Genomic DNA, 16,237 nt, shown 5'->3' with positions numbered 1-16,237 from the left:
CCTATCGCTATCGCGGACATTGCCATTTGATACACTGAGTCTCATTATTAGAAATCTCATTGAGCCGTTTGACAAGGTTGAACATAGGAATGTGTGTTGTAATACACAGTACACCTCCATTAGGATGAGATCAATCCTTATTCTTTCATTTAATCATTTTCAACGTGTCATTATTTCTATATAGCCTACACTTTCTCCTTCTGAACTTCTAACATGGGTAGGATGGGTGTGGCTTTGTGACAATGACCACAAGAACAGCCACTCAGAGATTTGATGCAGTTACACCTCTGACATTGCCTGAACAAAAACAATGATTTTCTATGCAGTTCTGATTTAATCTAGGCCCTAATTTTTGTTAAATTACCTTGGGGTGGACAAATTAACATAAGGCTTTAGACAAGGCTAAGAGTTTTAATACAAATCCAATGAACCCCACATCTCAGTTGGCTCTACTCTACTCAGTAAACGCAAACGTATAGGCTCCAATTGTACATGTAATCCTATGATTATGCCCATAAAAATGTTTGGTGCACGCGGGCACATATAGGAAGTCCCTTACCAGGCAGAAGGGAATTTCACTTTAACCCCTGCATCGGAGAGTTACAATGTTGCTATCACTATGCAGCCAACTACCTGTAGTAGGAAACCGAGTTTCTTATTAATAATATGCCACCTGTTATCATACATGGCACGACTACATAATTGTTACAATTACAATAACACTTATATAAGATATTTATTTATTTATTTTTGTCATTCTCCACACAGGCTTCCTGGTAGTTGTCGTCTCTTAGACATGGTAGCAAATTGTTTCAAATCTCTATAGATTACTTTTAGCTAAAATTAAATCCACTAGTAGTAGCTAGCTAAGGTTAACAGGCTAGGTTAGGCTACTGCCTTAATCGCTAATCATCTTTGTCACTCACAAAATACAAAACAATACAATAATTTCATTGGCAGATTCCTTTTTATTATTGTTTCACAATTGGATAATCCCACATAAAACACACACGTCAACATAGCTACCAAGGATAGTGGGAATGCACTTCAGGAGAAGCGGGAATGGGGTGGGGCGGGAACTGCAGCAACGCTAATGAGCTGGTGGCTGGGGTGCCGCTGGTGATGTAGTAGCCGATCAGGGGCGCTGGAGGGCAGCAGCCAATTGTCAAAATGCCACCCCAAAATCAAGTGCCGCCTAATCTTGCCTAATGGGAGGGCCAGCCCTGCACCTCTGACATTGCCTAAACAAAACCAATGATTTTCTATGCAGTTCTGATTTAATCTAGATCTAAATTAGGCCCTCATTTTTGTTCAGTTACTTTGAGGTGGACAAATTAACATACGGCTTTACACAAGGCTGAGTTTTATTTACAAATCCAATTAACCCCACATCTCAGTTGGATCTTCCCAACAAACGCAAAGCGTTCCTACAATATTGGGAAGCTTGATGTTCAAATAGAGACCCAATTTTGTTTCCGGATAATGTTAGCAGGACAACATCCCTGACTTATGTTGGAACCTCCTGCCGACTATCCTTTTTATCCTTCATGAATTTTCGCTCATTTGGGAGTAAATCTTCTCCTTTTGCAATCTTATCCAGAATCTCAGGCTCTCCCTTCATTTTCTTCAACTCTACGATCCTGGCTTGCGTTCGTCCTCCTCTGTGCGAATGAGTATCTCAATGTACTCCACAGTGGACTGAGAGCTTGGTTTCAGGGCAACATCATTAAGTCTCTTGAGACAGTCAGAAGACTGCTTGATCAAATTCATCAGCGCGTCCTCAATCATATGAAACTCATCCTCACGTTTATCCAGCATCTCCTTGGTTTCATTAGACTTGTCCCATGCCTTCATGAAGTTGTCCTTCAGTTCTTGAATAGTCCTTTTCTCAGTCTTTGTTTCATATGTCAACAAGACTTTTTCCCTGTCGTGGTCAGTGGAAGAGCATTTTCCTGGACATTCGGTACAGTTGCCATCATCATCCATCACGGCACAACTTTTGATTTCATCCTCATTTGGGAGGAAACAGCAGGTGTGACATGTGAAATTGCATATCTTGCAGTTTGTTGCAAAGTCTTGGGATAATTTGCTTCTCTTCACCTGCAGCACATTTACCTCAGATTCAAAATCTTTGTTCTGTTTCATGTTCTCGTCCTCGTTCTCCAGACACTGTTTGAAGCTTTTGATCTCACTTAGCTTTGACAGACCTGCTGTGATCTGAGGGGTCAGGTGTGTCAATGTCTTCTCCAGAAGCTCACGTTCTTCCAGAACTTTCTTTGTCAGGGTCAGATCTTTACTCTCAATGCTTTCCAGTGCTTGGAAAAATTTCTTCATCTCCTTGAAAGTTGAACTCCATTGATCTGGACACTGGGCCTTATGATCATCATTGGAATCATCCTCTTCAGAGCTGCTCTCCGTCTCCTTTGAGAACACAAATGAACTGTTGAATTTGAAATGGGTTGGTAGCCCCTTCTTGTTTTTCTTACAAGGCAGATTTGCAGCTTTGATGGCCTCTAGCACCGGTATTTGCTTCCCATCTACAAATGTCACAAGCATCAGGATGTTTTCAGCAACATCCTTTCCAAAGATGGACAGGATGGAATCAAAGATGTATCTCTGGGAAGGACTGAGACGAACAAGTGTTGCCTGCACTACAAAGCAGAGTGCATCAATGTGATCAATCCCTAAAGGATGACACAAGAAATCCTTCAACATCTGGGTGAGCAATTTATCTTGAGCCATTCCTCTGGTGTCTCCGAACCCTGGTGTGTCAATGATGGTCAGAGAATAAGGAATCTGAAAGCCTGGCTGGTTGTAGAGCTCGTATGATGTCACAACCACAGTCTGGCTCTCAGCCTGTGACCTGTTGGTCACCTCATGGATGAGCTTAAAGCGGTAACGTTCTTCCCACTTTACCCCGAGAATGTAGTTTATCATGACATTGACCAGAGTTGTTTTTCCTGCACCTGTGGCCCCCAGAAGCAATATCACCTTGTTATTACCTTGCTCAACTTTCTTCCCAAATCTGTACTGGTCAAAACTGTCACTTACACCCAACTTCTGTTCCAGATTCAGCCAGTGGATTGAGGGGTTGCCCTTTTCCACCTTCTGGGATTTTGTGAGGAACTCCTCACTTTTTGCTCTGGTTGATTTGCTCGTCTTCGGTTGGGGATCAGAGACCCTAAGGGTAGTCAGCACAGTCTCAGAACTGGGTAGACTATTCCCTGCTTCGCCACAGTTAGCAAAGACTCTGATGCTGTATGCAGTGTCAGCCTCAAGTCCTTCCAGTGTACTCTCTCTAGTGGTGGTTTTCATGGTCTGCCACATCTGATTGTCTATAGCCTTTACATTCTTTCTGTATTCAACCACATAACCAATGACTTCAACATCATCTCCCGCTATGGTAGGAATGTCCCAGTTCACTCTGATACTTCCCGATTCTATCCTCTTCTCTGTGGGTGGTCCAGGGGGGCTACATGGGCGGGTCCTGAAATATTCTGTCCAGTCACTGGAGAGGCTCACACCAGGTCTGCACACTGCCTTGCAGCTAAAGCGGTACTTTTTGTAAGGGTCCAAACGACTGATGGTGACCTGGTTAGTTGTACCATCCGATTTCACCTCTGTCCACTCAGAGTCAGCCTGCTCAGCCTGGTACAAAACCTGGTACGACTCCACAGAGGTAACACCAAGGTTGGGAGGGTTGACTTGCAAGTGGACACAGTCATGCTCCAGACTCTTGATGGTGGGAACACCTGGCTTTGATGGCAGCTCAAACTGTTGACTCAAAAGTGTCCCTCTTTCATAGACATGGATGGAGGAAGCAGTGAGGTGTTTGTTTGGAATTGATGCAATGCAGAATGCAAGATTTTCTCTGCCTTTGTTTGAATCTTTGAAGTCTAGGAACAGATTTATGGTTTGCCTAGTTAGGGTCGTTACCTCCCCCGAGCGAAACCACTTTTCTGCTGTAGTCTTCCCGGCTGCGTTGGGATTGTAAGGTATCAGTGAAAAATCACTTTTTGATTCTTCCAGCAAGTAGTTCTCCAAGTCTAACACATACTCTTCTTTCTCCTTCAAATAGGAAAATGCAAAACACACTACAAAATCATTAGCTTTATCAAGCACTATTCCATCCAATTCACTGCTTGAGCACACAACTTGTACCTCTTTCATTATGTCAAGGTAAGAGCGAACAACATTCATCTCTCTCTCTCTGTCGTCCAGGTACGTGATCATGAGGTTATTCTGGAATGGAGAACGTTCTTTGCTGTTGAGCATTTTTATCAGCTCTTCCTCCTCCATTCCTCCTCCTCTTATGTTGGGAAGAACCTTGCAGAGACCTTTCTGGAACACCAGCTTGTACTCTGAGCACAAGTCCCTGAACTTGTTGATTTTGGCTTTGAGTTCAGGGAACTTGATAGCCATGTCTTCCTTCATCATGTCCTGGCATTGTACATCAGTATTGTCGAGTCCGTCCAAGAGTCGCTGTGCGCGACGCACCAGGCAAACACTGATCTGCCTGACTAGCTGGGCAGCTGCAGAGTCCAGGTTCTTGAGAGGATAGAGCCAGGCGGTCATGGGCACAGCATGTTCTCCGTTCTCCCCTAGCAGAAATGGCAGGCCAGCATACACCTTGATGGCATCTTCAAATGTGACAGGGTTGTTTTCTAGTGCCAAATCACCATGGAAAGTGCAGTTGAATTTATTGGTCTCTCTCTGCTCTTCCTCACTCATCTTCAAATTTGCCTGCCCTTCTATTGACATTTGAGGGATCTTTTTTATTGTGGCCTGCAGGTTTCCCTGGATGTCCTGGTGGTTCTCTCCTGAGGAAACCTCTTGGTCAAAAACGAAAAAGGCCTGCGCTCCAAACAGCAGGGCAGTCACCACATGGGTTGCAGAGCCCTCTTGTAAGACATTAGAGTATTTCACATTTCCTACCCCCAGGTGGTCCATGGTCAACTGCTCGAAGCGAGTGGTGGTACGGTACTGCAGAGAAACCCTAGACTGACGCTTTGAGGTCTTTTTGTCATGTAGGAATTCAGCAGAACCCTTCACACTGACTAAGCCACCAAGGAAACTGGCGTCAAGAGATGCAGACACATTCAAAGCCTCTGACTTGGCTTCACTTGAGTCTGAAGCAATGATTTTGAAGTCAGTGTTTGGTTGTGGACGGACATTGATGTGTTTCTGCAGCATCTCAGAATCCCAGAGAGTGATACCTGCAGTTTAAAGAGAATGACCAAAGAACGTTTATTGTGAAAATTATACTCCAACGTGTACATGTGTAAATATTTCTATATGTAAACATGGTTAAATTCAAATAACTAATTGAAGGTAAATATTTAATTCAAAGTAAATATTCTAGGTGTCAACCCATAGTTAGAAAACCTACACCTCCTACACTCAGAAGTAAAAAATGCTCTGTAGCACCATTTGAACCAGTCTGGAAATGGGTTCTATCTGAAGCTTCTTTCAGGTCAAATAGAATCTGGGTACCAAATAAAGGGTGCTATTTGGAACCAGAAAGGTTCGAGATAGAACTCTATCTAGAATGTTCCCCTACAGCAGTCCTTCTCAAATAGTGGGCGCGCCCCCCTGGGGGGCTCGGAGCGATGCCAGGGGGCGCGTGACCCCGGGGAACATGCTTTTTCTTGCCGCGGGAGTATTTTTTTTAACCGAACAAGAGCACACAGCACAGAGCAGGAGATATGAAGTGCAGATAACAAACCCTTAAGAGACACCATGGAAAAATATTTAACAGGGATGAAAAGAAAGATGGAGAGAGACGGAGATAATGAGACAAACGTAAGTCTCCCGAAAGCTAAGACGAGGAAATATGACGAAGCGTATGTAGCGCTTGGCTTCACTGTGACTACGGTGGGAGACGAGGAAAGACCGGTATGTTTACTGTGTCTAAAAATGTTGGCAGCGGACAGCATGAAGCCAAATAAATTAAGGCGTCACTTATAGACATTACACCCCAATCACGCTGATAAGCCGCTTGAGTTTTTCAGCGAAAACGTGCCGAATATTGTCAACAATCGTCCCGCTTTGTGAATGCTTCTTCAGTAAACCAGCGAGCACTGTTAGCATCATATAAGGTGGCGTACCAAATTGCTCAGTGCAAAAAACCCACTCCATAGCAGAGGAGCTGATACTGCCTGCAGCATTAGACATGGTCTCTGTCATGCTGGATGACGCAAGTGCTGCAAACGACCAGTCCAATGACACTGTCGCCAGACGTATAAATGACATTGCTAACAATCTTAAAGAACAGCTGGTAGATAAACTCAAAGACAAACGTTTTGCCTTACAGTTCGATGAAGCAACTGACAGCAACAAAGACTGTTTGTTTATCACTTATGTACGTTTTGACATGACAAACTCCCTGTGTGAGGATCGACTTTTTTGTAAATATGTCAGAGACAGAGCCACAGCTGAACAGCTGAAGAGCTATTCAAAATGCTGGACTGCTTTCTGACTGAGAATGGGCTAAAGTGGGAGAACTGCATTGGTGTTTGCAGTGATGGTGCACAGACCATGGCAGGGATGAGAAAAGGACTTCGGGCACTCATCAAGAAGGCCTCACCTAATGCTGAGTGGACACACTGTTATACACAGAGAAGCACTGGCATCAAGGCACCTTTCCTCTGAATTAAGTGAGGTTATGACTGACATTGTAGGTGTAGTCAATTGAATAAAGACCAGACCACTAAAAACAAGAGTCTTCTCTGCTATCTGTGAGGAGATGGGAGCTGAACATCAAGCTGTGCTGTTTCACAGTGAAGCAAGGTGGCTGTCACGAGGAAAAGTCTTGTCCCGAGATTTTGAGCTCAGAGAGCAGATAAGAATGTTTTTGGAGCAGGAGCACAAGTATGACATCACAGAAACCTTTAGTGATGAGAACTTCCTGGCAAAACTGGCCTACCTGAGTGACATATTTGGAAAGCTAAATTAACTAAATCTACAGCTTCAAGGGAAAGATAAACACCTCCCTCAGGTCACAGACAAGATCAGCTCTTTCACTCGAAAGCTTGCAATGTGGGGCAGGCGACTTGATGAAGGAAATACTGATTCATTCCAGAACCTGCATGAATTTGTTGACACTACTGACTATGATGCCACCTCAGTGATTCCATATATTAAGGAGCATATTTCATCACTGATGGGATTCTTTAAAAAGTACTTCCCTGAAAACAGTTCCCAATATGACTGGGTGAGAGATCCTTTCAATGCACCAGCTCCAACTGGTTTCAGCTCTGCAGAGGAGGACCAGTTCATTGATATGACGTCTGACTCCACATTCAGACTGAGGTTCACATCACAGACACTGAGTGAATTCTGGCTGAGTGTAGAGAGGTAGTATCCACTCTTAGGGCAGAGGGCCATGGGCATTCTTCTTCCTTTTGCAACATCTTATCTTTGTGAGACTGGCTTCTCTGCTGTTGCTGCACTGAAGACCAAGTACAGGTCCCAGCTAAACATTGAGCAGGAGCTGAGAGTTGCAGTATCATGCTTCAAACCCCGCTTGGAAAAGCTAAGCTCTGCAAAACGTGCTCATTGTAGCCATTAATCCTGACTTCCTCATTTTGATTTAAAAAAAAAAATCAGCACAAATTGTTTTATTCATTTTTGTTTTATAGGTCAAAATGTTTCATATATTGTGCTCCTGAGTTAATGTTGCTGATCAATTTGAATTTATTATTATTTATTGATTATATTTAATTTTATTTTTCAGTATCAAATGGTCAAAAATGTTTACAGTTTAAATAAGGGCTGAATTTTTTTTTAAATTTCAGGCAAATTGATGCACTTGAAGTCTTTTCTGTTACAAACTAAAAAAACAATGTTAATAAAGTTATTCTTTGTTGTAAGTTGATCTATATATATATTTTTTTTCTTTAATGTTAATAAGGATACAATGTTATGCAGAGGTGTACTTATAACAATTTTATAGACAAATGATACTATTTACAGTCGCGGCGGAGAGTTGGGGGCGCGAAATGTTTACTTCTTCCTAGGGGGGGGGCGTAACAGAAAATAATTGAGAAGCACTGCCCTACAGGGACAAATAGTGCCACATTACACTCTCAGAAGGAAAAAAAAGGGTAATCTTTGTCATTGACAGCATTACTACAATATGAACACTTCAAAAACAACCTGCATGACATCACTCTTTTGTCCCAAGTGTGTCCTCTAGCTTTTCTTACTCTGTGGTAACCATAGAGATGCACCAGAAAGCTCATCTCTCTCTGCAATGGCCGATTCTGTGACAGCATCATAGAGGACTTTATTGCCCAAAAGCCTGTTTTAGCATGGGCAGCTCCATTCAGGACTTTCACCATTTTGAAGTATTCAACTGGGAGATACTTCCTTTGGGTTAAGGAAGGATTACATAATTCAATCTGGGTCCTCTGGAGGGATCAGACAGAATATAATCGCTGCCAACTGGTGAGGTTAGCATAGCGCTAACTTATGCCATGTTATCTGATGGGACCAGCTACAATTTAGCATTCTGTCACGTGCAAGTAAATCAACAATTTTAATTAGCTGAGACTCATTTTGACCTGGAGAAACTGTTTAAATTTAAATGGTTGCTTATGTTCACAAGTATGTCCCCAATGTCTTCAACTTCTATGAGTGTATTAGCAGTTTGTAAATAAACTGAAAAGGTGCATATCACCACCTACTGTGTGAAGTGTGTACAGTATAGTCTGAACAGGTATAAAGCCAAGGTTGGTGATTTACTGACATCTGCAGTTATGGAATGTCTGTTCAGGAGTGCAATTCATTGGCTGACCCCTCCTGCTGATTCTTCCTAAATCCGTAGAAACTACTTTAAAATGGTGAAAGCCCTCAATGGTGTTCTCTGTGCTAGAACAGTGTGCCCTCTATCCAACTCAGTGGTGGAAACACTGTCAATGAATTCAAGATGATGCACACTGATTACCTCCAAACCAAAGAGGAATAGTTTCCTGTACCTGGAATGAGGACATCTCTACGACAGTCATACAGCATCCCCAGCTGGAAGGGTCGGCCCAGAGCGGCTAGCTCGATGGTCTCCGAGTCAGACATGACTCAGTGTTCTGAAAACATATCAGAACTGGGGTTACTTCAGCAGCCCCGGTATTAGAAAATTGCAACAGATAATATGGCTGTCAACATAAAAATCATAGTTCTTTTGCTCATTGCCCAGACAATGCAGCGTGTGTAAATTATCACTGATACAGTATGTTATGCAAACATTTGAGTCACTCACATCTTTGTTCTCCAGTCTTGTTGTTCTTTCTGAACAGGAAGAGGACTCTGGAGCCCTAACGATTGGTGCTCTTATTTCTTTGGGGGAAAAAACAAAGACACTGAACATGTTGATGGTTTTCTGGTGGACATAATACAGTCTTAATTAAAACAATCCACCTTAAGTTGACTTAAGTAATGTACCAAACTGAAAAAAATAGAGGACATATATTACAAATGTGAGTAGAAAATACAGAAGTTTCTCTACACTCTGGATTTGTTTTTCAGCAAAACAGCAGCCACACCTCTTGTTTTGGCATACAGCTTAGCTTTTTGATGAGGCTGGTAACCCTAAAATTCTAGAAGGACTGTCAGTCAGCGCTCTAGATGATATTCACAGGATAGTTTTGAAAATGTATTTGGAAGCTATATATGGTTTACATGTTAACAGAATAACCTACAATGTTTTTTTCAGCTTTACTCACAGGACAATGGCATACAACCCAGCGTAGGCATGGCGTATAGGCCTAGTGTTTTCATTTTTGTTGAAATGTTTTTTGTATTCATTCAGGTTCACAGTGCGGACCAAACCAAGGTTTGGTAGGTATACCTGTACCGTTACAGCCCTATCCTAGTATACAGACACAACCAGGTCAACTCAACTGTAAAGAAACATTTTAAATGTTCACATAACAACGCAACACAACTCCAAACACGACAGACAAGAAGCTACATAGCCCCCTAGGCTATATGAATATAAAGAGACTTGAGCCAAAGAAAAATGGACTTGTGGAATGGAATGAGTTATCAGACCTCGTCAATTCTACCATTACGTAACATTTGAGGACACAATTTAAAGGCCTATGTATTTCATGTTTTGTTCACTGTACAATATAACCACAAGGCTGACCATCTTTCCCCCCTCTTTCTGGCTGCCCTCCCCCTTCTTGCAGGTTCACCTCTCAAAAATGCAACAATAGAAAAAGTAGCTAAATGAATAAAGAGTAAAAATAAAAGCACAATTACATTATTTCACAAATTTAATAATGGGCAGTTCTTCACAAATAGTCACATAGACTATATGGAAATAACACGAGCCAAGCATGTTTACATGTAGAATGATATAGGTTATAAGACCTATGATTCATTTCATTAGTTCTACTACCTCAGCATTGCTCATTTTATAAAGGTTTAAATATGTTGTAGTGAAGTTCAGCTTCAGTCCACTGGGTGGCGCTGAGTCACTGTCAGAAGATATGTGCTTCAGTCAGAAAAACATTTGCTCATCTCTTCGTTCTCAGCTAGCTACAGAAGCTAGCTAGCTACAGAAACGAAACCCATCAAATACACTTGCTGGAAATAACTACTTTTCCTAATATCATGACTTCTATCAACATTCTTAGCTTGCCCATTCACTAAATATACTGTTAAATAACTCAGACTGACATCCAATACCTTTAGGATACTGAACGCTAACTTATTAGCATTAGCCTACCCTTATGCTGATGGGGACTAGTTAGCTACCGCCAAACATGCAGCCAACTCTGCTGCACTGCCTTTCTGGCTGTTCTACCCTCTCCACCTCATTCACTACTAACTCAACCTGATCACTTTTTTTTGCCTCTTTAAGAAGAATTTCTGGAGTATCCATATTTGCTGTTTTATGCTGAGGTGTTTTACTGAGTGATGACATTGACATCTAACCGGTGCTGTAGAGGTGGGGGTTAAGGGACAGGAGTGGTCCACTGTGTTATATCTCTACCAAACACAGCAGACACTGAGTCACACCAGGGGCTTCTTGCAGTGCCTGCTACTGCCTAGCAAAGTATATTGGATAGTTTATTTTTGTCATTAAAATGTGCATAGCGCAAGTGATGAATCCTGAATAAAATGTGTGGATTTTTCTGTGTCAGAAGAGATCCGGCAACAAGGCATCAATAGAATCTATTTATTGCAAAGCTACAGATTCTCAGATATTGACAGGCATTGGTTTTGAAAAGCATTTGATGGCAGCAGCCAGGTAAACAAAACCAAAGACTGCTAACAGGGCTATTAAAATCATTGTCATTTGTGTGAACTATCCCTTTAAGCACATCATTTGAGGAAAATAAAACAGGCAGTGCAATTGTAGATATTAAAAGTACACAATGATTGTGTACTTTCTCCAATAATTCATTGTGGATAAATTAACTGTTTATGCCCTTGTCTCTTAATATTTGAATACATTTATACAGCTCTGTGATCTCCTTTTGCATTTTCTTTTTCCTGCTTTATCCTGGTCCTTTCATCCTTCTCTCGCTGTCTACTGTGTTCTATTAATTTTAGTCTTTGGATCTCGATCTCCCGTCTTCGTTTTTCTTCCATCTTTTTTTCTGTTTCCATTCTCACTTTCTCAGCAAGGAGTTGCTTGTTTTCCTCTTCAGTCCTCCTCTTTTCCTCCTCCACTTTCTGTTTTTCAGTTTTGGCTTGATCGAGGTCTCTCTCTGCCTTATCCGCTCGATCTTTTGACCAGTCTCCACCCATTCGCTTGTTGGTCTCTGACTTTCTTAGAGATGATGTGAAAATAACAACAAAAATAGACAGTGAATGCTCTTGCTAGCAAAGCAGTAATTTTGTACTGTCTGATTTGTGAGTTGACCTTCGTGCCTGCTCCCATCCCCTAATATTCTGTATTTCTTTTGACTCATTTGAATACAGTCAGACCAGAAAAGCCACATCCCAGAAGGGCAGATAAGCGGAAACCCTGATTAGAAGCACCTGCTGCTCATCTGTTTCTTTACAGATGTTGTCACTACACACTGAAGGCTGTAAAGCCGACACATCTGTGTGCGCTCAGTGAAAATTACTAAAAACATAGAATAATGAAGAAAGATTTATGCGACAACTTACACCAGCGGGTTTTACGCACCAGCCAAGCCTCTGGGAGAGCGCGATGGTTCTCTTTTGTTCAATAAAGCATACACATTATTACAGCTATTGTCCGGGATTGGTACATACATATTTAACAAAAAATATATAATTACATTTAAATTAATGACACAGTATAACCAGCAATTTGAAGAATACAACTTATAAATACGTCATGAGCTTACGATTGTTTATTTTGGGTTCTAATGGGGAAAAAGACACTTATTTTACTCCATTGTTTATAAATATAAAAAACCTATGTATAGATTCAAAAGATGGTTAAAACTATAATGCAGATGTCATGGACTGTCAGTCCTGGCATCTGAAGCACATTCTTGAATTTGAGAGGGGTTACATTTCCCTAGCCCCATCCCTCAGCTGCGGACCACAATAAGTGGTGGGACGGACAATGTTATTTCTCAACTATCAATTCAAGTTACAATTAAAGCTACAATTATAACTACATTTGGTGAAACAGCGCCTTTGATATTGTTTTAGTGATGAAACGCAGGAGACAAGTTGTGTCAGATGGAAGAAAGGTGTTCTTCCTTTGAAGTAACTTCGTTGTTGTAATATTCCAAACGGACGTGCCAGTTTCACCAAATGCGGATTGTAGCTTTAATGATTGGACAGTAAAGGTTTTGCTTAGCAACCATTTAGGCTTATCGAAATGAAATAAGGGTTAGTAGCCTACCTTAAATCAACGAAGCTTTCCGATGGATGTCAACCAGACAGAAATCACAAGTAGATGTACAAAATAGAAGCCAAGTAGAGCCCATAGGTCGGGATGTATCTCTACCAAGATGTAGACCGGGAGTGACACCCTGTTTTATAGACCAAATCACAGAGTTTCTAAACCCAGAGGTGCAACATCGCGAGACTTCCAGGAACGCTTGTGAAACAGACTGAACAGAACATGCGGGATTTGGTGCTTGAGAAGTCAATGACAGAAGTGAAAATATCTTCCTTAGTTGTTCATTTTCACAAAATCAAAAGGAAAAACCTAGATTCGAGACAATTTCTTAAGTAGTTGAACATGTTATTTCACCAATCTCGTGAAAGTAATAAACTGACACGTTTTAATTTTAGTCAAAAACAAGTTTATATCGAAGGACTACCTTTGATTTTCCTGCTTGCACATGCGCAATTCGGCGCAAGATGACCATTAGACCCGATGACTTGCTTCTACGCCTGAGCTTTTACAGCCAACGTCGCCATGACATCACCTACAAGTGTAGTCGCGGATTTGAATAGGATAATCATTTTTAGCTTATCTTCATACTGTATTGTCTTTGACCAAATCTCTCTTTCTTGTAATATATGTGACCACCCCACCCAAACACTCTTCTTGTAAATCACATGACTAAAGGTAAGCCTCTGACTGCAGTCCGAATTCAAAGGGTGCATTCCAAACATGTAAAAAACACCCTCTCCCCTCAAATTAAGTGGACACTTCAAATCAAATCAAATGTATTTGTCACATACACGTGTTTAGCATATGTTATTGCTGGTGTAGCGAAATGGGTTGTTTTTACAGGGTCAGCCATAGTAGTACGGTGCCCCTGGAGCAAATAAAGGTTAAGTTCCTTGCTCAAGGGCACATCGACCGATTTTTCACCTGGTCGGCTTGATTATTCAAACCATCAACCGCTCGGTTACTGGCCCAACGGTCTAACCGCTAGGCTACCTGCCGCCCTGATGACATATCATGACGAATGATGAGTTGACACTTGCAGGGCAAGGGGCGAGGGAAGAATGAATACATTTTAAATGGACGCCGCCCTTGCCCAGAAATGTGTCACTAGTTCGTCCCACTGTTGTGTTTTCTGTCATCATGGAACCACCGGTAGCTGTTGTGTGTGCCTTATATGCGACACAGTGAATGATGATTGCATTTCATGTTTTGGCTAGAAGACAACACATCCGCAGATATCGAATGCTAGCCATCGGAGGATATCAGGTAAATCGAAAACTACAATGTATAAATGTGATGCCAGGACAAGTTGTATGCTCTAGCTAACGTTTCCAAAAGCTAACCAGACAAAAACATCATTACTTTTCCGATATGTGCTTGTGCTGTCGTGAATTAGTAGCACAATTTCTAACTTATTTACATTCATTTTTACTTATACTTGTATTTTGACCTCTCCATTTTGATGTTGGTTTCACGTTTTGGCTGCCTTTTCTTAGCGGATGATTAATCATCACAAATTTAATAGTGGCTACTCCATCACTCGAGGTGCTAAGTGGTTTTTAGAGGGCGTATACCTCTCCACGTGCATATTGTCACTTCTCCGCACGTTCCTGCTGTGTCAGAGGTGAACTGGACTGCTGTACCTAATTATTCTATATCGACATTATCGAAAATGAATCTAAACGTTTTTATATCGTTATTGAGGGATATTGATTTATCGCCCAGCCCTAGCCTACATCATATCAAATTCAAAAATGAAGAAAAATTACAGAAACAGAGCATCACTTAACCTGTTGTGGTATAGGGGGCAGTATTTTCACGGCCGGATAAAAAACGTACCCAATTTAATCTGGTTACTACTCCTGCCCAGAAACTAGAATATGCATATAATTAGTAGATTTTGATAGAAAACACTCTAAAGTTTCTAAAACTGTTTGAATGGTGTCTGTGAGTATAACAGAACTCATATTGTAGGCCAAAACCTGAGAAGATTCCATACAGGAAGTGCCCTGTCTGACAATTTGTTGTCCTTCTGTTGCATCTCTATCGAAAATACAGCATCTGTGCTGTAACGTGACACTTTCTAAGGCTTCCATTGGCTCTCTGAAGCCGCCAGAAAGTGGAATGGTGTGTCTGCTGTCTCTGGGCAAAGTACAGCAGCTCTGTTTGTGAGTGGTCAGCCTGGGGACAGTGAGACTGAGATGCGCATTCACGAGACTACTCCATTTTTCTCAATTTTTTTCTTTCAGCCTTTGAATGAATACAACGTTGCCCGGTTGGAATATTATCGCTATTTTACGAGAAAAGTTGCATAAAAATTGATTTTAAACAGCGTTTGACACGCTTTTAATGGAATATCTTGAATTTTTTTGTCACGAAATGCGCTCGCGGCGTCACTGTTTGGATAGTTACCTGAACGCATACGAACAAAACGGCGGTATTTGGATATAACTATGAATTATTTGGAACCAAAACAACATTTGTTGTTGAAGTAGAAGTCCTGGGAGTGCATTCTGATGAAGAACAGCAAAGGTAATCCAATTTTTCTAATAGTAATTCTGAGTTTAGGTTGTCCCAAACTTGGTGGGTGTCAAATTAGCTAGCCGTGATGGCCAAGCTATCTACTCAGAATATTGCAAAATGTGCTTTCGCCGAAAAGCTATTTTAAAATCGGACATAGCGATTGCATAAAGGAGTTCTGTGTCTATAATTCTTAAAATAATTGTTATGTATTTTGTGAACGTTTATCGTGAGTAATGTAGTAAATTCACCGGAAGTTTTCAGTGGGTATGCTAGTTCTGAACATCACATGCTAATGTAAAAAGCTGTTTTTTGATATAAATATGAACTTGATTGAACAAAACATGCATGTATTGTATAACATAATGTCCTAGGAGTGTCATCTGATGAAGATCATCAAAAGTTAGTGCTGCATTTAGCTGTGGTTTGGGTTTATGTGACATACAGTATATGCTTGCTTGGAAAATGGCTGTGTGATTATTTGTGTCTATGTACTCTCCTAACATAATCTAATGTTTCGCTTTCGCTGTAAAGCCTTTTGGAAATAGGACAACGTTGTTCGATTCAGGAGAAGTGTATCTATAAAATGGTGTAAAATAGTCCTATGTTTGAGAACTTTGAATTATGACATTTTGTGGTTTTAAATTTGGCGCTCTGATTTGTCACTGGCTGTTGAATAGTCTGGGACGATTTCGTCCCACCTCCCCTAGAGAGGTTAAAAGGGGAATGGAAACACTTCAGGAAGTACAGTTGAAGTTGGAAGTTTACATACACTTATGTTGGAGTCATTAAAACTAGTTTTTCAACCACTCCACACATTTCTTGTTATCAAACTATAGTTTTGGCAAGTCGTTTAGGACATCTACTTTGTGCATGACACAA

General features: G+C 41.2%; 1 protein-coding gene across 2 annotated transcripts; it reads right to left on the bottom strand.

Moving 5' to 3' along the window:
• Positions 1–1,431: 1,431 nt before the first annotated feature.
• On the bottom strand, positions 1,432–13,008 carry LOC123739537 (uncharacterized). 2 transcript variants are annotated; one of them, XM_045713877.1, is made up of 4 exons: positions 12,836–13,007; positions 9,257–9,333; positions 8,979–9,083; positions 1,432–5,216 (listed from the first exon to the last, which is right to left on the bottom strand). In XM_045713877.1, the coding sequence occupies exons 3-4, from the start codon at positions 9,070–9,072 to the stop codon at positions 1,633–1,635; spliced, it is 3,678 nt and encodes a 1,225-aa protein (XP_045569833.1). In that variant the 5' UTR covers positions 9,073–9,083; positions 9,257–9,333; positions 12,836–13,007; the 3' UTR covers positions 1,432–1,632. The 2 variants fall into 2 exon arrangements, with proteins under 2 accessions (XP_045569833.1, XP_045569834.1); XM_045713878.1 differs by lacking the exon at positions 9,257–9,333 and having other exon boundaries at positions 12,836–13,008.
• Positions 13,009–16,237: the final 3,229 nt, after the last annotated feature.

The sequence above is a fragment of the Salmo salar genome, unplaced genomic scaffold (genome assembly GCF_905237065.1).
Source record: "Salmo salar unplaced genomic scaffold, Ssal_v3.1, whole genome shotgun sequence".
Lineage (NCBI taxonomy): Eukaryota > Metazoa > Chordata > Actinopteri > Salmoniformes > Salmonidae > Salmo > Salmo salar.
This window is presented reverse-complemented; position numbering and strand designations above follow the sequence as displayed.

What these genes read in the sequence shown, in the direction of transcription:
- LOC123739537 (XM_045713878.1), bottom strand. Translation starts at nt 9,072, where the DNA reads ATGTCTGACTCGGAGACCATCGAGCTAGCCGCTCTGGGCCGACCCTTC. An exon ending in TAGAGATGTCCTCATTCCAG is followed by an intron (nt 5,217 to 8,978) that starts GTACAGGAAACT and finishes TTTAAACTGCAG; the next exon opens with GTATCACTCTCTGGGATTCT.